This window comes from Chiloscyllium plagiosum, unplaced genomic scaffold, assembly GCF_037043375.1.
Source record: "Chiloscyllium plagiosum isolate Xiang-an unplaced genomic scaffold, Cpla_swu_hap1 HiC_scaffold_1, whole genome shotgun sequence".
NCBI classification, from domain to species: domain Eukaryota; kingdom Metazoa; phylum Chordata; class Chondrichthyes; order Orectolobiformes; family Hemiscylliidae; genus Chiloscyllium; species Chiloscyllium plagiosum.
The window spans coordinates 103,986,941-104,014,270 of NW_028270139.1; the positions used below are offsets into that span (position 1 = coordinate 103,986,941).

The window sequence follows — 27,330 nt, forward strand, 5'->3', positions numbered from 1 at the left end:
CATTATCACTGTGCTAAATTGAATAGACTTTGAACAGGTCTAGCAACTCAAAACTCGGCATCCATGAGATGTTGTGGACCATCATCAGCAGCATAATTTTACTCCTACACAATCTACAACTTCATGGTCCAGTATATCCCTAACTCTATTATTATCATCAAGCCAACAAACCTGGCTCAATGAAGTATGCAAAAAAGGCTTGCAAGGAGCAGCATCAGGTGTATCTAAAAAGAAGCTATCAATCCAATGAAGCTAGAACACATGGCTCAGCAACTATACAACCAACAGATGCAGTCTGGACACATCTGGTTGTGGTGATGGGCAGTTAAACAATTCACTGGTTTGGAGAAGCCTCTACAAATGTCCATATTGTCAATAATGGAGGAGCCCAGTATGTCAGTGCAATAGATAAGGCCTTAGCTTTGGCAACAATCTTCAGCTGGAATTGCTGATTGGATGATCCATTTTGACCTCTACAAACATGCTCAGAATTATAGATGATAGTCTTCAGACAATTTGATTCACTCTATGTCATATTAAGCTGGAAACACTGGATTGTGCAAAGACTAAGGGTCCAGACAACATTCCAGAAACAGTATGCTCCAGAACTTGTGCGGCTAGCCAAGCTGTTCCAGTACAGTTATAATACTAGCATTTATCCATCACGTGGAAAATTGCCCTATACAGATAAAACAGGACAAATCCAACCTTGCCAAGTATTATATTAGTCTACTCTTAATGATCAGTAAAGTGATGGGGAAGGCATCATCAACAGTTACTGACACACAGTTTGGGATTCTGCCAGGACCACTGAGATATTGACTTCATGACAGTCTTTGTTCAAACACAGAAAAAAACCCAGCTGAATTGCTGAGGTGAGGTGACAGTATCTTCTCCTGACATCAAAACCGCATTTGACCCAGTGTGGCATCAAGAAGTCTAAGCAATAGGAGTCAATAGGAATCAGAAAAATACACAGAGTCATATCCAGCACAAAGAAAAATGGTTGTGATTGTGGGAGATCAATCATCTCAATTCCAGGAATAGCTCAAGGTAATGTACAAAATCCAACCACCTTCAGTTGTTTCACCAATAGTGGTGCCAACATTGTAAGGCCAGAAATGGTGACATTCTCTGCAGAGAGCACAATATTCAGTATCATTCACAATTCCTCAGATATTGAAGTAGTCCATGTACAAATGCAGCAAGAATTGGGCAATATTCAGGTTGGTGTGGCAAACAGTATCAATTCTATTCTAATGCAGCATTAGCATTGTGTCGCTATTTTTACCGTTTGGGCTGCTTTGGTTCACAAAGGCAGCTCACCTCCTCCTTTTCAAGGATAACTCGGGATGGGCAGTAAATGATAGCCCATCTGGTGACACATACGTCCAAGAATACTTTTTAAAAAATGCTGGGGTTCATTGTTCTGGCAGCCATTTCCGATGTGCCTCTTCACCTTTAGCATTTGAAGGGAGGTGATGGACTAGTGGTATTATAGCTAGGCTATTAGTCCAGAAACTCAACCAATGTTCTGGGGACCTGAGTTTGAGTCTTGACAGGGAAGAAGGCGGAATATGAATTCAATAAAAAAATCTGGAATTAGGAATCTACTGATGACCTTGAAACCATTGTAAATTGTCAGAAAAACCCATCTGGCTCTCTCCTTCAAGGAAAGAAATCTTCCATCCTCACCTGCTCTGGAATACTCATGGAATCATTCCTTACAGACAATGTCCCAGACACCACTATCACCATCCCTGGATATGGCCTGACCCATCGGCAGGACAGACTTAGCAGAGGTGGTGGCACAATGGTATACACTAGTCTTCCAGTGCAAGATCGTGGCAGAGTAAGAGGTTCCAGCCGGAGCTCCCCTGCTTTGCCTTCTTTTTTTCTTCTCTTTTCTGTAGTTTTACTCCCCTCACCCACCCCAACTTCTTAAACTTATCTGGAGGGAATAGAGAATGGAGCAGGTGAGCCCGAGTCCAGGCCGACATGGGAGACACGTGGGAGACAATGGCGGTGTGGGAGACAATGGCGGTGTGGGAGACGAGTCCTGGAGGCGGGTCGCGGGCCAGAGCCTGGCGCGTGATGCAGTCTGAACCTAGGTTGGTCTGCGAGACGAGTACTGGAGGTGAGTCATGGGCCGGAGCCCAGCACAGGAGGTAGTCTGAGTCCAAGCAAGCCTGGGGAGATGAATCCTGGTGATAGGTCCGGGCTAGAGATCTGCACAAGGAGGCAGTGAGGCCTCGAGTTCTGAGATCCGGCAGGCATGGATTCAGTGAAAAGGACTGCAATTGGAGTACTTTTAAAAAATACTTTTATTTTTATTCTGAACTTTGAGTAATTTGAGTACTTTTAAAAACTTTGTATTTCTACACTAGACTGTACTTTTCTCCCCACTCTTTCAATTCTGTAACAATTAGGTATCTGTACCTAGGTACCCTGTACCTAAGATGTTAACAATGTTAACATTGCAAAATTTTCACAGCACTCATTCAATTGCACGTAACAATAAAGGTTATTCTATTCTACAGATGTGAGGGGGTTGCTGTGGGTATCCTTAGCATTGACTCTGGACTCATGAAGTTTCATAGCTTCAGATTACACTCAGGCACAGAAGCCTCCTGTTGATTATCATGTACTGTCTTTCCTCTGCTGATAAGCCAGGAATCCTCCATGTTAATCAATACTTAGAGGAAGTTCTGAGGACAGCAAGAGTATAAAGTGTACTCTGGGTAAGGATTCTGATGCTCACTACCAAGAATGGCTTGGCAGCAGCACTATTGTTTGAACTGGTCAGGCCCTAAAGAACATAATTGTTAGACTAGGAACGTGGCAGGTTGTTATGGAAGCAAAAGAGGGAAAAATGTGCTTACCAATCTACAAGCTACAGATACATCTATCTATGATGGCATCAGTAAGAATGATCATTGCACAGTCCTTGTGGAAATGAAGTCCACCCCTTCACATTGAGAATAACCTCCATTGTGTTACATGGCATTATCACCATGTTGAATGGGGCAAACTTTGAATTGATGTAGCAATTCAAAACTGGGCATCCATGAGATGCTGTGGGCCATCAACAGCAGCAAAATTGTATTCCAACACAATCTGAACCTCATGGCCCAGTATATTCCCCCACTCAACCATTTCCATCAAACCTGGGGATCATCCCTGGTTCACTGGAAAGTGAAGGAGGGCATGCCAGAAGCAGCACCAGGCATACTTAAAAATGAGGTATCAACCTGGTGAAGCCAGCAAACAGGACTACTTGCATGGCAAACAGCACGAGCAGCAAGTGATAGACAGAGCTAAGCGATCTTTCAACCAGTAGGTCAGATCTACGTACTGAGATCTGCCACATTTGCCTGGAAATGATGGTGGACAATTAAACAATTCAAAGGAGTAGGAGGCTCCACAAATATAATCACCCTCAATGATAGAAGGGCCAATGCATCTTCAGCCAGAGGTGTCAAATGGATCATCCATCTCAGCCTGCTCCAGCAGTCCCCAATATTACAGGTACTGGTCTTCAGCCAATTTGATTCACTCCACATGATATCAAGGAACAGTTGGAGTGACTAAATACTCCAAAGGCTATGGTCTCTAACAATAATCCAGCACTGAAGACGTATGTTCCAGAAATTACCACAACCCTAAACCAAGTTGTTGCAGTACTATTACAACACTAAACTCTACCTGACAATGTGGAAAAGTGCCTCGGTATGTCATGTACACAAAAACAGGACAAATCCAACCAAGCCGATGACTAACTCAGTCCATACTAAATCATCGGTAAATTGATGGGAGGCACCATCAACAATGCTATCAAACAGCATTTCCTTGGCAATAACCTGCTCATTGATGCCTAGTTTGGGCTCTGCCAGGGCCAGTCACCTCCTGACCTCATTACAGCCGTGGTTCAAACATGGATGAAAGCAATAAATTCCAGAAGTCAGGTAAGAGTGTTGGCCCTTGAAATTAAGGCTGCTTTAGGCTGAATGCGACATCAAGGAGCCCTAGCAAAACTGGAAACAGTGGGAATCAGGGGACAAATTCTTTGCTGGTTGGAGTCATATCCCGCACATACGAAGGATGATTGTGGTTGTTAGAGGGCAGTCATCACAACCCCAGGACATCTCTGCAGGAGGTCGTCAAGGCAGTGTCCTAGGCCCAACCATCAATAGCTGCTTCACCAAAGATTGATCCTAAATCATAAGGTCAGAAGTGGGAATGTTTGCCAATGATTGCACAATGTTCAGCACAATTTGTGACTCCTGAGATACTGAAGCTGTCCATGCTCAAATGCAACAAGGTCTGGAAAATATCCAGGCTTGGGCTGACAAGCGACAAGTAACAATTGCAACACACAAATGCTAGGCAATGGCCATCTCAAATAATGACAAATCTAACTGCTACCTTTGATATCCAATGTGTTACCATCAATGAATTCCTCACCACCTCCATACTGTGGGTTTCATTGACCAGAAACTCGACTAGACTTGCCATATAAATACAATGGCTATCAGGGTAGGTCAAAGGCGAGTAACTCATCTCCTGACTTGCCAAAGCCTATCCACCATTTCCAAGGCACAAGTCAGGAGTTTAATGGCATACTTGCCTTGCCTGGAGAGATACAGCTCCAACAACACTCAGGAAGCTTGAAACCATCCAGAACAAAGCAGCCCATTTGATTGGCACCACATCTACATACATCCACTACCTCCACGACCGACACTCTGTTGCAGCATTGTGTACTATCTACAAGATACACTGCAGAAATTCACCGAAGATCCTTCACCAGCATCTTCCAAATCCACAATTACTTATATCTTGAAGGACAAGGACAGCAGATGCAAGGGAACTCTTCCAACTACAAGTTCCCCTCCCAGCCATTCACCATCCCAACTTGATAATGTACTACCATTCCTTCACTGTTGCAGGGTCAAAGTCATGGAATTGCTTCCTAAGAGCATTGTGGACATGGATGACAGTTCAAGATGACAGCTCATGACCACCCTCTCAAGGACAACCAGGGATGGGCAAACACCCATGTCCCAAGAGTGAATAAAAAAATCCTGACACCATGAGGTATTATCTTGTGTGGCAATCTTTATTGTCGCACCTTATCTGATGCCATTTGCAAATTCAAATACTCTACATCAACTGGTTCCTTCTTATCCGTCGTGCTTGTTACATTCTCAGACAAACTTTTGCAAATTTGTCAAACTTTATTTTTCTTTCATTCTATCATGTTAGTTTTGCTTGATTAAGTCTTGCTATTACCTGCTTAATATTGTATTTGAGCATTTCTCCTATGATAGATGTTAGACTAACTGGCAGCCTTCCTGATGAAGTGCTTGTGCCCGAAATGTCGATTTTCCTGATCCTCGGATGCTGCCTGATCTGCTGTGCTTTTACAGCACCACACTCTAGCATCTGTGGTCCTCATTTTCACCTAACTGGTTGATAGCTTCCTACTCTTGATTTCTCTCCATTTTTGATAAGAACAGATGTTATTCGCATGTAGAACTTACTGGAAAATGAGCAATGCATGCACTATCATTCCAGCCACTTCCACTAAGATCATGGGATGCAGGCCATTAGGTCCAAATGACTTGTTAGTGTTTACTCCTATTATTTTTCCCAGTACATTTTCCTCTTGTGAACACGATTATTTTAAGATCTTCTCTCTCTTTTGCCTTGAGATTTTCTGCTGTCTCATCTTTTGACCTATTCTCCCATTTTATTTTAGAAAATTCTGCTTTCACACTCTTGCAGTTGCCTTTGCTTTTAAGACACTAGTTTCAGACTGAAACTTCCAGCCCTCAATTTGAATGTGAAATTCTATAACGTCTTGATTCCTCTTGCCCGTAGAATCCTTTATCATGTGGTTTTCAAATACTATTGTCTCATTACACATTACCTGGTCTAAATTAGTCTGCTCCATGAATGGTTACCGAACAAATTAATCCACAAAACAGTCCCAGATATTGGACTGGAAAATCACTAAGTAAGGCAAAAGACGGGAAATTATAAGCTGATTAGCCTGACCTCAGTGGTTGGTAAGATTTTGGAGTCCATTGTGAAGTATTAGATTTCTGAATACATGGAAGTGCATGGTAAAATAGAGCAAAGTCAGCATGGCTTCATCATCAGCATACCTGACAAATCTGTTAGAATTCTTGGAGGAAATAATGAGCAGGTTAGACCAAGGAGAGACAATGGATGTTATCTATCTGGACTTCTGGAAGGCCTTTGATAAGGTCACACAAGAGGCTACTGAGTAAGATAATGACCCATGCTGTTAGAGGCAGGTTCTAGCATGGATAGAAGATTGGCTGTCTGGCAGAAGGCGGAGAGTGGGGATAAAAGGGTTCTTCTCAGGATGGAAGCTAGTGACTAGTAGTGTTCCATAAGGGTCAGTGTTAAGACCACAATTTTCCACTTTGTACATTAATGATCTGGATGAAGCAACTTGGGCATCCAGGCTAAGTTTGCAGATGATACAAAGATAGGTGGAGGGAGAATTAGTATTGAGAAGGTGGGGAGGCTGCAGAAAGATTTAGATAGGTTAGGAGAGTGGACAAAGATGTGGCAGATGAACTACAATGTGGGAACTTGTGAGGTCATGCACTTTGCTAGAAAGAATAGAGGCATGGACTATTTTCAAAATGAGAAGGAATTCAGAAATCGAAAGTGCAAAGGGATTTGCGAGTCCTGGTCCAGGTTTCTCTTAAGGTAAACTTGCAGGTTGAGTCAGTAGTAGGCAGGCAAATACAATGTGGTCATTCATCTTGAAAGGACTAGAATATAAAAGCAGAATGTACTTCTGAGGCTTTATAAAGCTCTGGTCAGACCACATTTAGAGTATTGTGAGCAATTTTGGGCCCTATACCTCAGGAAGGATGTACCGATTCTGGAGAGGGCCCATATGAGATTCAGAAGAATGATTCCAGGAAAGAAAGGCTTAACATTTGAGGAATGTTTGAAGATTCTGGAACTGTACTTGATAGAGTTTAGAAGGATGAGGAGAGACCTGATTGAAGCTTACAGAATATTGAACTGCCTGGGCAGAGTGGATGTTGGGAAGATTTTTCCATTGGCAGGAGAGATCTGAGGGCACAGCTTTAGTGTAAGGGGAAGAACGGAGATAAGGAGAAACATCTTCAGCCAGAGTGGTGAATTTGTGGAATTCATTGGCACAGAAGACTGAGGAGGCCAGGTCATTGCGTATATTTAAAATGGAGATAGATAAGTTCTTGATTGCCAAGTGGATCAAAGCTGACTGGGAGAAAGCGGTAAAATGGGGTTGAAAAGGCTATTAGCCATGATTGAATGGTACAGCAGACTCACTGGGTGGAATGGCCTAGTTTGTGCTTCCATGTCTTATGGTCTAATGGCCTTATATAGACTCCTCCTCAAGCTTACTTCTGTTAATTTGATTAAATCAGTCTACACGAAAGTTAAAAACTTCCAAAATTATTGCAGTACTTTTCTTACATTTTAAAAAAATATGTTTTCACTTAATTATGATCAGAAGACCTTCAAACTACCTCCATCTATCAATATTTATTTTGCTGGTTATTTCCACCTAAACTAACTCACATTTTCATCCTTCAGCCCAGAGTATTTTTTTCACAAATATGCAAATCTCATCTTTTAGTAACAAAGCTAAACCACCCCACTTTTCTTTCTTCCTACCCTTCCACGTTTTGCCTTGGGACCCTTCAACCACATGGCATCAACATCAACTTCACTAGTTTCCAAATCTCCCTTCCCCCCCACCTCATCCTAGATCCAACCCTCCAACTCAGCACCACACTCTTGAATTGTCCTACCAGTTCATCCGCTCCACCCTCTCCACCGACCTATCACAATTACCCCCTGCCTGTATCCAACTATATTCCTCCAGCCACACCCCCCACCCCCCACCCTCCATTTATCTCTCAGCTCCCCTTCCCCTCCACATTCCTGATGAAGGGCTTACGCCCGAAATGTCAACTCTCCTGCTCCTCTGATGCTGCCTGACCTGCTGTGCTTTTCCAGCAACACACTTTTTGACTCTATTCTTCCGAAATGTAAAATATGAGAATATTCAAGTTCCATTTTGCAACCATGTTTCTGGGATGACTGTCCAATTATAGTCATCTATTGCTATTTCTGTTATCAAATCAGTTGTCTTATTGTGAATATAGCAAACATTCAAGAAAAGAACCCTTAATTCTGTCTTTGATTTTTTTTAACAGTATAACCTTTTTCTCTGGAGTATTATTATGTGACGCACGGTGTATGGTTAATATGTATTTTAATACCATTCATTTTAGAATTAGGAGTTTGAACTTGTGGAATGTCAGATTTAGCAGGTGTGTATATTAGATTACATTATTAGATTACATTACAGTGTGGAAACAGGCCCTTCGGCCCAACAAGTCCAAACCGACCCATCGAAGCGTAACCCACCCATACCCCTACATTTACCCCTAACCTAACACTACGGGCAATTTAGCATGGCCAATTCACCTGACCTGCACATCTTTGGACTGTGGGAGGAAACCGGAGCACCCGGAGGAAACCCACGCAGACACGGGGAGAACGTGCAAACTCCACACAGTCAGTCGCCTGAGGCGGGAATTGAACCCAGGTCTCAGGCGCTGTGAGGCAGCAGTGCTAACCACTGTGCCACCGTGCAGCCCACAAGGATATGAAAGAGTTTACTGATGAATTTATAAATATTTCTGGAGTCAGTGACTTAATGTAGAGGCAACAGGATGGTGCTGATGGGAGATTTTAATTTTCCCAACATTGACTGGGATACACTTAGTGTCAGAGTTCTGGATGGGGCAGAATTTGTAAGGTGCGTCCAGGAGAGTTTTCTAGAGCAGTATGTCAATAGTCCGACGAGGGAAGGGGCCATATTGGACCTGGTGTAGGGGAATAAGCCAGGCCAGGTGGTCGAAGTTGTAGTGGAGGACTTTTTTGGGAACAGTGACCACAATTCTGTTAGTTTTAGAATACTCGTAGATAAAGATGAGAGTGGTCCTAAGGGAAGAGTACTAAACTGGGCCAAGGCCATTTATATCAAAGTTAGGTAGGAGCTGGGAAATGTAGATTGGACACAGCTATTGGAAGGGAAGTCCACATTAGATATGCGGGTGGCTTTCAAAGGTAGGTTAAAGACAGTGCAGGATAGGTATGTCCCATTGAAAGCAAAGGATAGGAAAGGCAAGATTTGTGAATCGTGGATGACAGGAGAAATCATACGACTAGCCAAGAGGAAGGAAAGCGCACATAAGGTCCAGGCAGCTAAGAACAGAACGGGCCCTGGAGGAATATCGGGAAAGTAGGACCAGTCTTAAACGAGGAATCAAGTAGGCTAAAAGGGGTCATGAAATAGCTTTAGCAAGCACAATTAAGGAGAATCCCAAAGCCTTTTCTTTGTAGCAGTGTTCACTGAGGAGAGGGACGTGATGAATGTTGAGATTAGAGATAGAAGTTTGATTGCTCTGGATCATGTTGACATAAGTAGGGAAGATGTGTTGGGTAAGCTAGAGGTTATTAAGGTGGACAAATCCCCACGACCGGATGGGATCTATCCCAGTTTGCTGAGGGAGGCGAGAGAGGAAATAGCTGGGACCCTGACAGATAACTTTGTAACATCCTTAAATACAGGTGAGGTGCCAGAGGACTGGAGGGTTGGTCATGTTGTCCCCCTGTATAAGAAGGGTAGTAGGGATATTCCAGGTAACTACAGACCAGTGAGCCTGACATCAGTGGTGGGAAAGTTGCTGGAGAAGGTACTGAGGGATATATTTATATTTGGAAAAGAATGGGCTTATCAGTGATAGGCAACATGGTTTTCTGTGGGGGAAATTGTGCCTTACCAACTTAATAGAGTTCTTTGAGGAAGTGACCAAGTTGATAGATGAAGGAAGGGCTGTAGATGTCATATACATGGATTTTAGTAAGGCGTTTGATAAGGTTCCCCGCGGTAAACTAATGGAGAAAGTGAAGTCACATGGTGTGCAGGGTGTTCTAGCTAGGTGGATAAAGAACTGATTGAGCAACAGGAGACAGAGAATAGTAGTTGAAGGGAGTTTCTCGAAATGGAGAAAGGTGACCAGTGGTGTTCCATAGGGATCAGTTCTAGGGCCACTGTTGTTTGTAATATACATAAATGATCTGGAAGAGGGCACTGTTGGTATGATCAACAAGTTTGCAGATGACACGAAGATTGGTGGAGTAGCCGAAAGCATAGGGGTCTGTCAAAGAATACAGGAGAATATAGATAGACTGGAGAGTTGGGTGGAGAAGTGGCAGATGGAGTTCAATCCAGGCAAATGTGAGGTGATGCAGTTAGGCAAATCTAATTCTAGAGCGTATTATACAGTAATTGGAAGAGCCTTGGAAAAGGCTGATGAGCAGAGAGATCTGGGAGTTCATATCCATTGTACTCTGAAGGTTGCTGCACAGAGTGGTCAAGAAGGCATATGGTATGCTTGCTTTCATTGGACAGGGTATTGTGTATAAGAGCTGGCAGGTCATGTTAAAATTGTACAAGACTTGGTTCTGCTGCATTTAGAGTATCATGTACAGTTCTGGTTGCCACAATACCAAAAGGATGTGGACGTTTTGGAGAGGGTGCAGAGAAGGTTTACGAGGATGTTGCCCGATATGGAAGGTGGTAGCTTTGAAGAGAGGGTGAGTTGGTTAGGATTGTTTTCATTAGAACAAAGTAGATTAAGGAGGGAACCTGGCTGAGGTCTATAAAATCATGAAAGTTATCGACAGGATAGATAGAGATAAACTTTTTCCCAGGGTGAAGGATTCAATAACGAGAGGTCACGCTTTCAAGGTGAGAGGAGAAATGTTTAAGGGGGATACATGTGGCAAGTACTTTACACAGAGGGTGGTAGGTGCCTGGAACGCATTGCCAACAGACATAGTAGAGGCGGGCATGGTAGATTCATTTAAGAGGCATCTGGACAGATGCATGATAGGTGGGAAGCAGAGGGATACAGATGCTGAGGAATTGGGCAACAGGTTTAGACAGGAGATTTGGATTGGCTCAGGCTTGGAGGCCCAAAGGGCCTGTACCTAGGCTGTAAATTTTCTTTGTTCTCTTTGTTCTTTTAATGTAAAAGAAACAGTATGTGAGATATAAGTCTTGGGGCTAATGGCAATTTGTTTACATTGGGGGAGGTTTTATGAGCAAACAAAGTAAACAGTAATGTGCATTTAGCTTCAGTTAGAAAGATGAGGAGTTGTATTTTTTCAGTTTAAGGGAGATTAACAGTTATTAACTATGAATATATACAAACTAGTTAAACTCTAAAAGCCTTCTAACACACACACACACTCACAAAATAATTGTAAGGAATAAAAACCCTGGGAAACAGTTCAATGATGGGGTGTTCTTGTTTCCCATGTGGTTCAGTTCTCTGATCTTTTCCTTTGCCTTTTCACAGGAGGTAGTGACTAACTGGTTCACAAATTATAAAGTATCTGACTAACTCATTAAAAGTAACAGTTTGCAGTTACTGGTAGCGAATAAATACTGGATTTCTTCAGGCATTCGGCATTTTATTGAAATGAACATCATCTGCCTTTCAGCAGTCTGAAGGCTTCTTCTAGTATTGTTTACAGCCCCAAGCTGTTCACCCACCAACAACTAATCCAATTATTGTTGTCAGTCTGGTGGCCTTTGGCGTCCACAACTAGCCACAATTCCACAAACGAATCAACAAGTTATTGCAGCTAAATCTCACTGTGTTCACAGGCAGTCACCAGTTATGAATGGTTCCATCCTCAAGTTTATTTGTAAGTCAATTTATAATGTAAGTCAGAACACAATAAAATACAGTTCAATATAAAATAGCCATTTATAAGTACAAGCAAATGTTGGCACATCAGATATTTAAAAATATTACTAATATGGCATCTTGTGTGTAAGTATAAGCATTCACTCATAAGTCAGACATTAGTAAATTGGGGACCCCCATCCACACACTCAAGCTATGCCATCTCCTCTGACAACTCTTCCCCCTGTTTGCAAAGCAGCAGTGTAAAAACAACTTAAAATGAGTTTCAGTAACTCAGTTTTCAAACGTACAGCAATTCCTTCTGCAATTCTTTGCTCTGAAGCAGTCACTTTCCCAATTCAGTCAAGATAAAATATGAAGTAAAATTTAAAGATATAGCCTTTACAAGTGAAGCAAGAGTCTGATCATTCTCGTGGCACGAAGTGTATATAGTTATTAGAATGTGAGTAAGCACATACATTGAAAAGACAATTGGCTCCACCAATTTCTCTTTCGTAAAGCATCCAACCTCCTCCAAGACTTCTCATACAACAATACATTTTTAGCTGACAAAAGTATCAAATGAAAAGTAAACTAGCCAGTTTAATATCTGCCAAATGAAAGACAAAGGCTAAGCTCATGGAAATTTATGTAAGAATATAAGAACCAGGAGTAGGCCATCTGGCCCCTCGAGCCTGCTCCACCATTTAATAAGATCATGGCTGATCTTTTCGTGGCCTCAGCTCTACTTAACCACCCTCTCAGCATAACCCTTAATTTCTTTACTGTTCGAAAAATTATCTATCGTAGCTTTAAAAACATTCAATGAGGGAGACTCAACTACTTTACTGTACATGGAATTCCACAGATTCACAACCCTCTGGGTGAAGAAGTTCCTTCTTAATTCAGTTATCAATCTGCTCCCCCTAAATTTGAGGCTATGCCCTCTTGTCCTCGTTTTACCTGCCAGTGGAACCAACCTCTCTACTTAAATCTTATCTATTCCCTTCATAATCTAATACATTTCTATAAGATCCCCCCTCTTTCTTTTAAATTCCAATGAATGTAATCCCAGTCTACTCAGTCTCTCCTCAAAGGCCAACCCGCTCAACTCCGGAATCAACTTAGTGAACCTCCTCTGCACTTCCTCTAGTGCCAGTATATTCTTTCTCAAGTAAGGAGACCAAAACTGAATGCAGTACTCCAGGTGTGGCCTCACCAGTACCCTATACAGCTGTAACATAACCTCCCTGTTTTTAAACTCAATCCCTTTAGCAATGAAGGACAAAGTTGCATTTTCCTTGTACTTATCTGTTGCACCTGTAGACCAACCTTCTGTGATTCATGCACAAGGACACCCAGGTCCCTCTGCACAGCAGCATCCCACAACTTTTTAACCATTCAAATAATAGACCTTTTTACTATTATTCTTACCAAAATGGATGACTTTACATTTATTAGCATTGTACTCCATCTGCCAGACCTTTGCCCACTCATTTAAACTATCTATGTCCCTCTGCAAAGTTTCATAGTACTATGCATACTTTGTCCTACCACTCAGCTTCGTGTCATCCACAGACATCACACGTGGTCCCCAACTCCAAATAATCTATGTAAATTGTGAATAATTGCAGTCCGAACGGTGATCCCTGAAGCACACCACTAGTCACTGATTGTCAACTAGAAAAACACTCATTCATCCCCACTCTTTACTTCCTGCTAGTTAATCAATCCTCTATCCATGCTAATACATTACCCATAACACCATGCATCTTTATCTTATGCAGCAGTCTTTTGTGTGGCACCTTGTCAAATGCCTTTTGGAAATCTAGATGCACCACATCTACTGGGTCCCCATTGTCCACTGTGCTCATAATGTTTTCATAGAATTCCAGTAGATTAGTTAAGCATGACCTGTCTTTTATGAACCCATGCTGCGTCTGCCCAACAGAACAATTTCTATCTAGATGTCTTCCTATTTCTTCCTGATAATAAATTCAAGCCTTTTCCCACTACAGAAGTTAAGCTAACCAGTCTATAATTCCTTATCTTTTGTCTACCTCCTTTTTTAAACAGTGGTGTCACAGTTGCCGTTTTCCAACCTGCTGGAACTGCTCCAGAGTCCAGTGAATTTTGGAAAATTACCACAAGTGCATTTGCTATTGCTGACTGAGGAGGGAGCGTATTCCTGGGCTGGGGGAGAAAAGTAGGAAGCGGTGGTGAGGGTTAAAAGAAAGCGGGTTGGTCAAAGAAACACATTTAAGAAGTAATTTAAAGGAGGAAATATTGGTAGAATGGCAGAGGGATTTAGGGAGAGAATTCCAAAGTTTAGGATCTGGACAGCTAAAGGCATGACAATCAGTGGTGGAGCAATTAAAAATAGGGGTGTTCAAGCAACCAGAATTGGAAGAATGCAGAATGCATAGTGCTTTTAAGCAGGTGAAAATTACAGAACTAAGAAGCTGGTAAGCACATGGAAGAATTTAAACAATAATGAGATTTTAAAATCAAAGCATAGGTTTACTGGGACCCTCTGCAGGTTAGATAACTCAGAGGAGATAGGTGAATGGAACTTGCTGTGAATTAAGATATACACAGCAGAGTTTGGGATGACGTCAATTTTTCAATTATAGAGCAAGTTGGCCAGGAATGTGTTGGACTAATCATGTCTAGAGGTAACAAAGGCATGGATGAGGATTTCACCAAAAGATGAGGCAAACAGGAAGGCCATCGTTGACTGTGGCACATTTTAACCAATTCCAGATAATATTTGATTCTTTACTTAGTCAAGAATCTATTCATATCTGCTTTAGAAATATTCAGTGACACTGCCTCCGTTGTTCACTAAGCAAAAGAGTTGCAAACACCCACCATCTACAAAAGAATCCTTATTTTTGTCTTAAATGAGTTATGCCTGTTTTTTAAACTTTGTCCCCTGATCTAGTTCATCCCACAAGAGGATACCTTCTTTTCAAGTATACACCTTTTCAAGTGTCCTCAATATAATATCATTCAAGTAGATCAACTCTCATTCTTCAAAATTCCAATGAATATAGGTCTAACCTTTCCTCAGAACATTTTACTCCTTATTCTAGGAATCATTCAAGTGAAACACCTCATGTAACTGAGAAATAGGAGGCAGCTAATGATAGATTCGAGGGGGTGACCAATGGTTTTGCTGTGGGATGAAGAAGAGAAGGAATTGCTGGTTATATTCTGGGTGTGATTGGATGGCCCTTCTTCACAATTTATAGTTATGTTGTAGCTACAAGTTGAAATCTGAATTGCAATTTTAATAAGATATACTTAATTGAAATAAACACATCCACAAAAATCAAACTGCAACTAATTTAATCACATATGAAGTGTCGTATGGGATTCACATCTCTGCTAAATCTTGCTTTAGTAAAAGTCACACTGTCTCACAAATTAATCCTGTGTTGCTGATGAAGTTAGCACACTCACAATAATGATGTGCATAATTTGACTGCCATATCATAAGGTCCAGGCATAACATTATTTACCTCATTAGTTTGAGCTGTTTGATTATCATGATTTTTGTATCAGCTTTGGCTCAGTTGTTACTGTGCCAATAGATTTGGTGATTCAACTTTCATGTTAGGACATCAGCAAAGAATGTAGGAAGGCACTTTAGGATGAAACAGGCACGTCATTTACATGAAATATTAAATTCAGGTTAAAGTGGATACAATAAATGGCATATTACTATCTCAAAAAATGGCAACCTCCTAGTGTTAAGTCAATACTCAACTCTCAACCAAAAATAGATATTGAGCCATTCATTTCACTTTTTAATTGTGGTACTTTGTTATGGATTGCATTAATGAAAAGTAATTTATAAGCGTGAATATCTTAAAACTTGTGATTGTGCCTTAATGGGAAGGCCTCACTGCCATAAAAAAACCTTAAAATTCTCTTTTACTTGATCTCTGTTTAAGTGTTGATTCTTCTCCTTCACACAGATAATGCTCAAGACGTTGTGTTTCTCAAGCTTTTATTTTTCTTATTTCAGATTTCCAGCATCCACAGAATTTTTCTTTAATATTAAGCTTAAATTTGTATCTTCTGTTAGATCGTTCTACCACTGGAAACAATTGTTCCTTATTTACTCCATCAAAGCTTTTAAAAGGGTGTAGTTTACTACATAATGATTTGCCAGTAATACAAAGAGGCCTTTACCAGATATCACAATGGGATCCTTGGAGTGATGTGAGTGGGGCAGGATTGGGGTTTGAGGACAACGTATAGATAGTGTGGACCGGAAGGTCTTTCAGATTTAAAGGCAGGGGTTTCCTAATACCAGCTTCTTTGATTGGGTGCTAAGTGCCTTTGAAAGATGGACCTCCTGGAATACTGCTGGTAAACGTGACAAAGTTTGCTTTCAACCTTCATGATGAAAGGCTACCTCATGCAAGGTGGGGAAAGTCCCTTAAACACAGATAATGACCTTAGTTGGCTAAATAATGGGTCTAAGCAGCCAGCAAGCAGATTCCCTACACTGGCCTATTTTCACCATGGACTTAACATCACTGTTTCTGGAATCTTCTGGTGCAATCTTACCTGCCAGTATACCGAGACAGGATCCAATTGTAGCTTGTAGGCATATAATTGGAGATGAGATTATTAATGCAATAAGGAACATGCCACCAGTCCAGGGATTGTCACAACCAAACACCTGGGCAACACCCACTGGGACAGCTCTAAGAAGCTGATTAAAAAATAAACAATAAGTCATTATTTGATTGATGTAAACATGATGCCATGGAAGCTTTGGCATGTAATCAAAAATGTTGTTTAGGATCTTAAAATCATTCAGTTTCACATGTAACATTTTGTTGCAAATACTTAATACTGCTGACATGTAAATGTATATTATATAAATAACATATGTACATTTGTCGTTAATTAAAATAATTTTTCCACAATAAACAAGTTAAGATTCTCCAGAAGATTTGCTCACCATGGTAACACTGAGATCTGGCCATGTGACATTGAATGGTCCAGTCACAGGCTGAATGAGAACCTGGGGAAAATGTTGGTTGTTATGTCCTGTGGCAGCCATAAACATCGACAGAATAATATTAAAAGGCAGCGTGAAAATAGGCAGATCCCATTTTTCCATTATGGAGGCCAAAGCACTTGAAAGCACAGGGCTGCAACAGAGAAATTATTTTACTGCAAATATGAATTGACTACCTAATTAATTTATCGAATACTTAGTTATGTTTCTAAAGTTCAGGAAATGGTAAATTTTGCATTGCAAGTAATTCCTTCTTTAAAGAACAGTAACAACAACTTGCATTTAAACAGAACCTTTACATCCCAGGGTGTGTCACAAAAACTAGGAGAAAATGAGGACTGCAGATGCTGGAGATCAGAGTCGAAGAGTGTGGTGCTCGAAAAGCTAATGTTTGAAAAGTCAATTCTCCTGCTCCTCGGGTACTGCCTGACCAGCTGTGCTTTTTCAGCACCCCACTCTTCGATTGTGTCACAAAAGCATTATCAAACAAAAAAAGTCACATATAAAGATATTAGACAGGTGACTAAAAGTTTGCTGGAAGACATTTTGCAGGATGGGATATAAGAAAGTGACTGAGATCATTGGAATAATTGAAACTGCAACTAAAATATGGTGAGAATGAAGGTTGGTATGTAGATGAGAAAGAGGATGCGGTCGATGATTGCTTGGTCATCTCCGAAAGCAACAATGTAAGAAACCACCATAGGAAGTCCTCTAGATATTATCGGAATTGTATTGAGTTATTAATACTTCAAATAACATTTTGAAAATTGTGTTGTTTTTTGTCAGTGGTGAACAAAACATAGGACCTCATCATTTTAAGAGGTAAATGAAATACAAAGGTAGCTTAATATGAAAACCAAAGAAACTCCTCTCAGACAACTCCACATAACAACAATAAATTTGTAATCTGATTTTCTATGAACAGAGCTAGAAATATGATGGTCATTATTTTGAAGAAAGATTGAAAAAAATGCATGAAATGGATGCTATTACAAGGTAAGCTTGTTTGAAAATGTGCTTGCAGCATGGAATTTTGGACTTATTCACTGATTAATATCATTTGAACTTGCCGAGAGCTGATAAGGCAGACTCCTGCTGATTTAACACTCGGGCTCTAATTAAAAACAGTTTTCATGGAGCAGTGTACGTGGACCCCAAGCATTCACTTCAGTGAAGGTGAGTAGTGTGATGACTGATGCAAATCAATATATGGGATGAATGACTCAGAGTGTAAATGAGAGGGCACATAGGTTTTTAGATTCAACATTAGAGATCCTGCTGGAGAAAGCCCAGAGAAGGAGTAATATGCTGAAGGTATAGGGGAGAAGGGATCCAAGTTGGTCTCCTGTTCCCATATCACACTGCAGCTGATGCTCATCTGTCTGGCCTCATGTCCACCTCCCATTCTCCTGCAGACTAAGGGGGTTTTGTAGCAAGATGCAGATAATCATCTTCCTTCTTGTGATTCCTGTGAAGTGCCCTATCTGATAGAATAGCACAGCATTTACCCCTGTATTCCTTTCAGACAAAGTCCTCAGAGAAATGCCAAAACAAATGCTGATAAAGTTCTGAAGGATCACTGGACTCAAAATTAATTCTCTTTTCTCTTCACATGCTGCCAGACCTGTTCAGTTTCTCCAGCAATTTATGTTTTTGTTCCAGATTTCCAGCAGCTGCAGTTCTTTGTTTTATACAATTATGTTGAAAAAGATGTTGGAGAAGATTTGACAAAGTGTCCCATAGAAATTCCTGATGTGTTTCAAAAGTTTTCTTCAAAACTTCAGCAACATCTGAATAGTAAAAGGTGATTTTTGCCTTTAAGTCACTCTTGTGATCAGTGATAGGATGCAGTGCTATTCAACAGAATGACACAGCCCCTTCAGGTTCATATATCTTTAAAATGTCACAAATAGGTGCAGAAAATAAATAAGAAAGCTAATGGAATGCTGGGTTTTATATCCAGAGACTAGGATGTGGAAGTTATGCTGTAGTTTTACAAAACCCAGATTAGGAAAAGCACACCAGATCAGGCAGCATCCGAGGAGTAGGAGAATCAACATTTTGGGCATAAGCCCTTCATCAGGAATTAGGCTGGTGGGCCGGGGGGGCTGAGAGATAAATGGGAGGGGGATTGGAGTTGGGGAAGGTAGCTGAGAAAGCGATAGGTGGATGAAGATGAGGGAGAAGGTGATAGGTTGGAGAGGGTGGAGTGGATAGATGGGAAAGGTGATGGACAGGTCAGGAGGGCGGTGCTGAGTGGCTTGGGACTGGGATAATGTGGGGGGAGGGGAAATGAGGAAACTGTTGAAATCCACATTCATCCCGTGTGTTTGCAGAATCCCAAGGCGGAATATGAGGTGTTCTTCCTCCACGCGGTAACAGTTTGGCATTAGAGGACACCCAGGATCTGCATGTCCTTGACGGAGTGGGAGGGGGATTTGAAGTGTTCAGCCACGGGACGGTGGGGTTGGTGGGTGCGGGTGTGCCAGAGATGTTCTCTGAAATGATCGATTCCACAAGGAGTACTGAGAGCATAATTGGGCACCACACCTTCGGAAGGATTCTTGACCTTGGAGGGAGTACAATTTAGGTTTACAAGGATGACAGACTTCAGGGGTTAAGTTACGAGGAAAGATTATAAAAATTTGGCCTGTTTTCTCTAGAGTTTTGAAATATATGATCAAAGTCTTCAAAATATTAACAGCAAAAGATAGGGTAGATAAAGATAAACTATTTCCACTGGTTGAGGATTCTAGAATTAGAGGCATAGTGTGAGAATTAGGGCCAGATCGTTCAGGAGAGATGTTAGGAAGCACTTCTATAAACAAAGGGTGGTAGAGGTTTGGAGCACTCTTCCACAAATCACAGTGGCTGCTGGATTCAGTTGTTAATTTTAAATCTATCAGAGATGAACTTTTGTTAAGTGAAAGTATTAAGGGAAATGGGCCAAAAGCAGGTATATGGAGTTAGGCCACAAATCAGCCATGATATCACTGATTGGTGGAACAGACTCAATGGTCTAGTCCTGCTTCTATGTTCATATGTCGTTATGCTCCTAATGGTGGAGCAGACTTGATGGGCTAAATGGTCCACTTCTGCTCCTGTGTCTTATGATCTTAAATTGTAGAACAGAACCCATGGTCTGAATTTGTTGAACTCAGTGTTGAGTCCTGAAGGTTTTAAAATGCCGAAATGTAAAATAAGGTGCTGTTCCTTCAGCTTGCATTGGAATACTGCAGCAGACCTCAAACAAAAAATGGTTAGCACGGCAGCAAGATGGTGTATTAAAATGGTAAGTGACAGAAGGTCAGGTCTTTCTTGAGGACAGAGCATACTGAGGACAGGGCAGAATCTGTCAGGCAGTATGCATTTTGTTTCACAAATGTTGAGAAGACCCCATTTGTGAGCAGCCAACACAGTAGACCAGTTTGATTTAAGTACGAGTAAATTGTTGATCACCTGGTTAGTTTGGAGCCTTGGGCATTGAGGAGAGTGGAAGGAAAAGCAAAAGCATTACACCTTCTAACTAGAACTAGGAGGCATAGCTTCAAAATAAGGGGGCGCAGATTTAGGGCTGAGTTCAAGAGGAACTTCTTCTCCCAAGAGATTGTGAATCTATGGAATTCCCTACCCATTGAAGTAGTTGAGGCTACCTTGTTGAATGTTCTTAAGGCAAAGATAGGTCGATTTTTGAACAGTAAAGGAATTAAGGGTTATGCTGAGCAGGCAGATAAGTGGAGCTGAGTCCACAAAAAGATCAGCCATGATCTTATTGAATGGCGGTGCAGGGTCAAGGGACCAGATTGCCTATGTCTGCTCCAATTTTGTAAGTTCTTATGTGATAGTATGGCAAAATGCCACCCAGAGGTGAAGAGATGTTGGGAGTGACAGAGGAGTGGATCAGAGTGTAGTGGAGGGTCCCTGCAAAATGTTGACAGGGAAGGTAGGCAAAGATATTTATGGTGATGACATCCTGATGGAAGTGGCCAAACCGGCAGAGAACGAACCTTTGAATATGGAGGCTGGGTGGGGTGGAAAATGAGGACAAGAGGAACCCTAAATTGTTCTAAGAGAGAATGGAAAGGTCAGTTTGGATAACTTAGAGAATGGGGAGTTCTTGGAATTCTTTACCCCAGATGGCTGTAGAGGCTTGGTGATTGAGCATATTCAAAATAGAAATCAGTAGATTTCTGGATATTAAAGTGGTATGGGAATTGTGTAGGAAAATGGCAGGAGGGCGGGGGATCAGTCATGACTCGCTGAACGGTAAAGTAATTTCAAGGGCCAAATAGGCTAATCCTGCTCCAATCTCCCATGTTCCTATGTAACAGGACCTTCTGTAAATGTCTCAGTTTGGCTGGAGGCTAAAGTGTGGCTAATGAAGCAGCAGATAAGAAAAATGTTTCATTTCTTCCAATAACTCCGTATTAACAAAATCTGCCATGACCTGCTGAATATCTCCAGAATTTCCTGTTTGTTTCCGATTTCCATCATCCGCAGTATTTTGCTTTTACTGTTTATTTCAAATCACACCACAGCAGCAGGATATTTCACATTTAATTAAATAAGTTTGGAATAAAAGCTAATCATGGTGGCCATGATGCTAACAGACTGTCAGAAAATTAAATCTGGTCCTGTCCTACCCAGCCTAGATATGACTCGAAACCCACAATAATGTGACTTTTATGATTAACTGTCCTCTGAAATGGCCTTGAGTCATTTGTATGTAATTATTAGCTGGATGCCTAAAACTTCCTCCTTACAGCACTGTTGGTACATATGTCAACATGTTTTAATTGGAGAAAATCTGCAGAAAGCTACAGAACAGAAGGATTTGGAAATCCTCAGCCATGAATCACAAAAAGCTAGCATCCAAGTTCAGTGGGTAATATTGAAGAAATATGGAATGTCGGCATTCATTTTAAAGACAATGCAGTATAAAAATAGGATGGTTTTACGAAAACTATATAAGGCCATGAATGTGACCATAGCTAGATTACTGTGAACAGTTTTGGTCCTTGTATCTAAGAATATTCATGAGGCTGAAAGCAGATGTATAAGGACTGTCCAATGAGGACAGGTTGAGTAAATTGGACCAGTACTTATTGCTATAGAGAAGAATGAGAGGCAAACTCAATGATACATTCAAGATTCTTAGGGGGCTTGACAGAATAGATGCGAAAAGGTTGTTTCCCATTGTGCAATGGTCTAGAACCAGAGGATATGGTTTCAGAATAAGGGGTCTCACATTTAAGACAGAGGTGATGAGGGATTTCTTCTCTACGATGGTTGTGAGTCTGCGAAATTCTTTACCACAGAGAGCTGTTGTGACATTAAGTATATTCAAGGCTGAGATAGCCAGATTTTTAATCAGTAAGGGAATTGAGGATTCTGGGGAAAAGGCAGGAAAATGGTGTTGAGGATTGTCAGATCAGCCGTGATCTCATGAATAGCGGAGTAAACTCGATGGACTGAACAGCCTACTTCAGCTGCTACATTTTACAACAACTGCGATCATAGAGTCATAGAGATGTACAGCATGGAAACAGACCCTTCAGTCCAACCCGTCCATGCCGACCAGATATCACAACTCAATCTAGTCCCACCTGCCAGCACCCGGCCCATATGCCTCCAAACCCTGCCTATTCCTATACCCATCCAATGCCTTTTAAATGTTGCAATTGTACCAGCCTCCACCGCTTTCTCTGGCTGCTCATTCCATACACGTACGATCCTCTGTGTGAAAATATTGCCCCTTAGGTCTCTTTAATATCTTTCCCTCTCATCCTAAACCTATGCCCTCTGGACTCTCCGACCCAGGGAAAATACTTTGGCTATTTATCCTATCCACGCCCCTCATGATTTTGTAAACCTTTATAAGGTGAACCCTTAATTTCCGATGCTCCAGGGAAAACAGCCCCAGCCTGTTAAGCCTCTCCCTATAGCTCAAATCCTTCAACCCTGGCAACATCCTTGTAAATCTTTTTTGAACCCTTCAAAGTTTCACAACATCTTTCCAATACGAAGGAGACCAGAATTGCACACAATAGTCCAACAGTGGCCTAACCAATGTCCTGTACAGTCACAACATGGCCTCCCAACTCCTGTACTCAACACTCTGACCAATAAAAGAAAGCATACCAAACGCTTTCTTCACTATCCTATCTACCTGCGACTCCACTTTCAAGAAGCTATGAAGCCGCACTCCAAGATCTCTTTGTTCAGCAACGCTCCTTCAGACCTTACCATTAAGTGTATAAGTCCTGCTAAGATTTGCTTTCCCAAAATGCAGCACCTCGCATTTATCTGAATTAAATTCCATCTGCCACTTCTCAGCCCATTGGCCCATCTGATCAAGATCCTGTTGTAATCTCAGGTAACCTTCTTCGCTGTCCATTACACTTCCAATTTTGGTGTCATCTGCAAACTTACTAACTGTACCTCTTATGCTCACATCCAAATCATTTATGTAAATGACAAAACGTAGAGGACCCAGCACCGATCCTTGTGGAATTCCACTGGTTACATGCCTCCAGTCTGAAAAACAACCCTCCACCACCACCCTCTGTCTTCTACCTTTGAGCCAGTTCTGTATCCAAATGGCTAGTTCTCCCTGTATTCCATGAGATCTAATCCCATGGGGAAACTTGTTGAACGCCTTCCTGAAGTCCATATAGATCACATCTAGTGCTCTGCCCTCATCAATCCTCTTTGTTACTTTTTCAAAAAACTCAATTAAGTTTGTGAGACATGATTTCCCACGCACAAAGCCATGTTGACTATCCCTAATCAGTCCTTGCCTTTCCAAATACATGTACATCCTGCCCCTCAGGATTCCCTGCAACAACTTGCCAACCACTGATATCAGGCTCACTGGTCTCTTGTTCCCTGGCTTGTCCTTACCATTCTTCTTAAACAGTGGCACCACGTTTGCCAACCTCCAGTCTTCCAGCACCTCACCTGTGACTATCGACGATACAAATATCTCAGCAAGAGGCCCAGCAATCACTTCTCTTGCTTCCCACAGAGTTCTAGGATACACCTGATCAGGTCCTAGGGATTTATCCATCTTTCTGCGTTTTAAGACATCCAGCACTTCCTCCTCTGTAATATGGACATTTTGTAAGGTGTCACCATCTATTTCCCTATATTCTATATCTTCCATACCCTTTTCCACAGTAAATACTGATGCAAAATACTCGTTTAGTATCTCCCCCATTTTCTGTGGCTCCACACAAAGGCTGCCTTGCTGATCTTTGATGGGCCCTATTCGCTCCCTAGTTACCCTTTTGTCCTTAATGCATTTGTAAAAACCCTTTGGATTCTTCTTAATTCTATTTACCAAAGCTATCTCATGTCCCCATTTTGCCCTCCTTATTTCCCTCTTAAGTATACTCCTACTGCCTTTATACTCTTCTAAGGATTCACTCAATCTATCCTGTCGATACCTGACATATGCTTCCTTCTTTTTCTTAACCAAACCCTCAATTTCTTTCGTCATCCAGCATTTCCTATACCTACTAACCTTTCCTTTCACCCTAACAGGAATATACTTTCTCTGGATTCTCATTATCTCATTCCTGAAGGCTTCCCATTTTCCAGCCGTCCCTGTACCTGCAAACATCTGCCCCCAATCAGCTTTTGAAAGTTCTTGCCTAATACCGTCAAAATTAGCCTCCCTCCAATTTAGAACTTCAACTTTTAGATCTGGTCTATCCTTTTCCGTCATTATTTTAAAACTAATAGAATTATGGTCGCTGGCCCCAAAGTGCTCCCCCACTGACACCTCAGTCACCTGCCCTGCCTTAATTCCCAAGAATAGGTCAAGTTTTGAACCTTCTTTAGTAGGTACATCCACATACTGAATCAGAAAATTGTCTTGTACACATTTAGCAAATTCCTCTCCATCTAAACCCTTGACACTATGGCAGTCCCAGTATATGTTTGGAAAGTTAAAATCCTCTACCATAACCACCCTATTATTCTTACAGATAGCTGAGATCTCCTTACATGTTTGTTTCTCAACTTCCCTCCGACTATTAGGGGTTCTATAATACAATCCCAATAAGGTTATCATCCCTTTCTTATTTCTCAGTTCCACCCAAATAACTTCCCTGGATGTATTTCCAGGAATATCCTCCTTCAGCACAGTTGTAATGCTATCCCTTATCAAAAACCTTACGCCCCCGACCCCACTCCTCTCTTGCCTCCCTTTCTATCCTTCCTGTGGCATTTGTATCCTGAAACATTAATCTGCCAGTCCTGCCCATCCCTGAGCCATATTTCTGTAATTGCTATGATATCCCAGTCCCATGTTCCTAACCATACCCTGAGTTCATCTGCCTTCCCCGTTAGGCCCCTTGCATTGAAATAAATGCAGTTTCATTTATTAATCCTACCCTGTCCCTGCCTGCCCTGACTGTTTGACTCTCTTCTGTTCTCAACTGTACCAGTCTTAGATTGATCTCTTTCCTCACTATCTCCCTGGGTTTCCCCCCCCCCCCACCACCACCTTACTAGTTTAAATCCTCCTGAGCAGCTCTCGCAAATTTCCCTGCCACTGTATTAGTACCCTTCCAATGTAGGTGCAAACTGTCCTTCTTGTACAGGTCACTTCTATCCCAAAAGAGATTCCAATGATCCAAAAATGTGAATCCTTCTCCCATACACCAGCTCCTCAGCCATGCATTCTCTGCTCTATCCTCCGATTCCTGCCCTGACTAGCCCGTATCACCGGGAGTATTCCAGATATTACTACTTTCGAGGACCTTCTTTTTAAATACCTGCCTAATTCTCTTTAATTCCCCCTTCAGAATCTCAACCTTCTCCCTTCCTATGTCATTGGTTCCAATGTGTACTATGACCTCCTGCTGGCCCCTCTCCCCCTTGACAACATTCTGCACCCTCTCTGAGACATCCTTGATCCTGGCACAAGGGAAGCAACACACCATTCTGACTTTTAGCAGCATATCTCCAAAGATAATGAGAAATAAGCAACAAGTATGGGCCTTGCCTGTGGTATCCAGGTCTCCTGAATATTTTTGTACTTTTAAGAGAAAAGACAATGCTGGCTCTTTTGTTTCTATTATCTTTTAATATTGCATTAAGGCTCCTGACTCTTATAATGTTCATAATATAATAGACCACTAATCACATACTTTTAATTGTTCACTTTCAATTGCATGAAGAAAATAAGGATTAATAATGGAAAAAAACCTAAAAAGCAAGTGATTAAAGTTTAAGAAATTAATTACTCCAGATAGAATCCATTAAATGCTTGCAACATAAAGGTTGAACATGAAAACTGTCTTAAATGCACTGTAGCTCGTTAAAAATAGGAATAAAAAGATTAGAAAATAGTATTCTGATTTGTTTTAGAAGGTCAAATTTATAATCCTGTGTAATATGAGCCAGCTAGCACGACATTAAAAACACTGAAGTTAATTACAAAGGAAGGAAGTCAACCTTATTTAACACGAATAAAGGGAATAACTTGATGCCAAAATAGGGATTATGATAGATGAGCAGATCATGCTTAACAAATTTATTGCTAAGACATTTCTCATAGAGTCACAGAGTCATACAGCATAGAAACAGACCCTTCTGTCCAACTGGTCCCCGCCGACCATGTTCCCAAACTAAACTAGTCCCACTTAAAGTCATAGAGTCATAGAGATGTACAGCATGGAAACAGACCCTTCGGTCCAACCGGTCCATGCCGACCAGATATCCCAAACCAATCTCGTCCCACCTGCCAACAGCCGGCCCATATCCCTCCAAACTCTTCCTATTCATATACCCATCCAAATGCCTCTTAAATGTTGCAATTGCACCACATCCTCTGGCAGCTCATTCTATACACGTACCACCCTCTGCGTGAAAAAGTTGCCCCTTAGGTCTCTTTTATATCTTTCCCCTCTCACCCTAAACCTATGCCCTCTAGTTCTGGATTCCCCGACCCAGGGAAAAGACATTGTCTATTTATCCTATCCATGCCCCTCATAATTTTATAAACCTCTATAAGATCACCCCTCAGCCTCCGACGCTCCAGGGAAAACAGCCCCAGCCTGTTCAGCCTCTCCCTGTAGCTCAAATCCTCCAACCCTGGCAACAATCCTTGTAAATCTTTTCTGAACCCTTTCAAGTTTCACAACATCTTTCTGATAGGAAGGAGACCAGAATTGCATGCACTATTCCAACAGTGGCCTAACCAATGTCCTGCATTTGGCCCATATCTCTCCAAACCTTTCCTATACTTAGCCAAATATCTTTTAAATATTGTAATTGTACCTGCATTTACCACTTCCATTGGTAGTTCATTCCACAGACAAACCACCCTCTGTGTAAAAAGGTTGCCCTTCATGTCTTTTTTAAAACTTTCTCCTTTCACCTTAAAAAATGCCCCTAGTTTTTATGCCACTAGATATGCAATCTGGAGATCTTAGTTCAAGTCCTATTATAACAGTTGTGGAATTTAAA

General features: G+C 41.5%; 1 protein-coding gene across 1 annotated transcript in view; it reads right to left on the reverse strand.

Moving 5' to 3' along the window:
- LOC122547714 (urea transporter 2-like) overlaps positions 1-27,330 on the reverse strand; it is a 72,872-nt gene that overhangs the window by 15,401 nt on the left and 30,141 nt on the right. Inside the window, exons 5-6 of the mRNA XM_043686332.2 lie at positions 16,789-16,981; positions 16,389-16,536 (exon numbers count right to left, since the gene is read on the reverse strand). Coding sequence (XP_043542267.2) covers positions 16,389-16,536; positions 16,789-16,981 — 341 coding nt within the window. The remainder of the gene's footprint in view (positions 1-16,388; positions 16,537-16,788; positions 16,982-27,330) is intronic.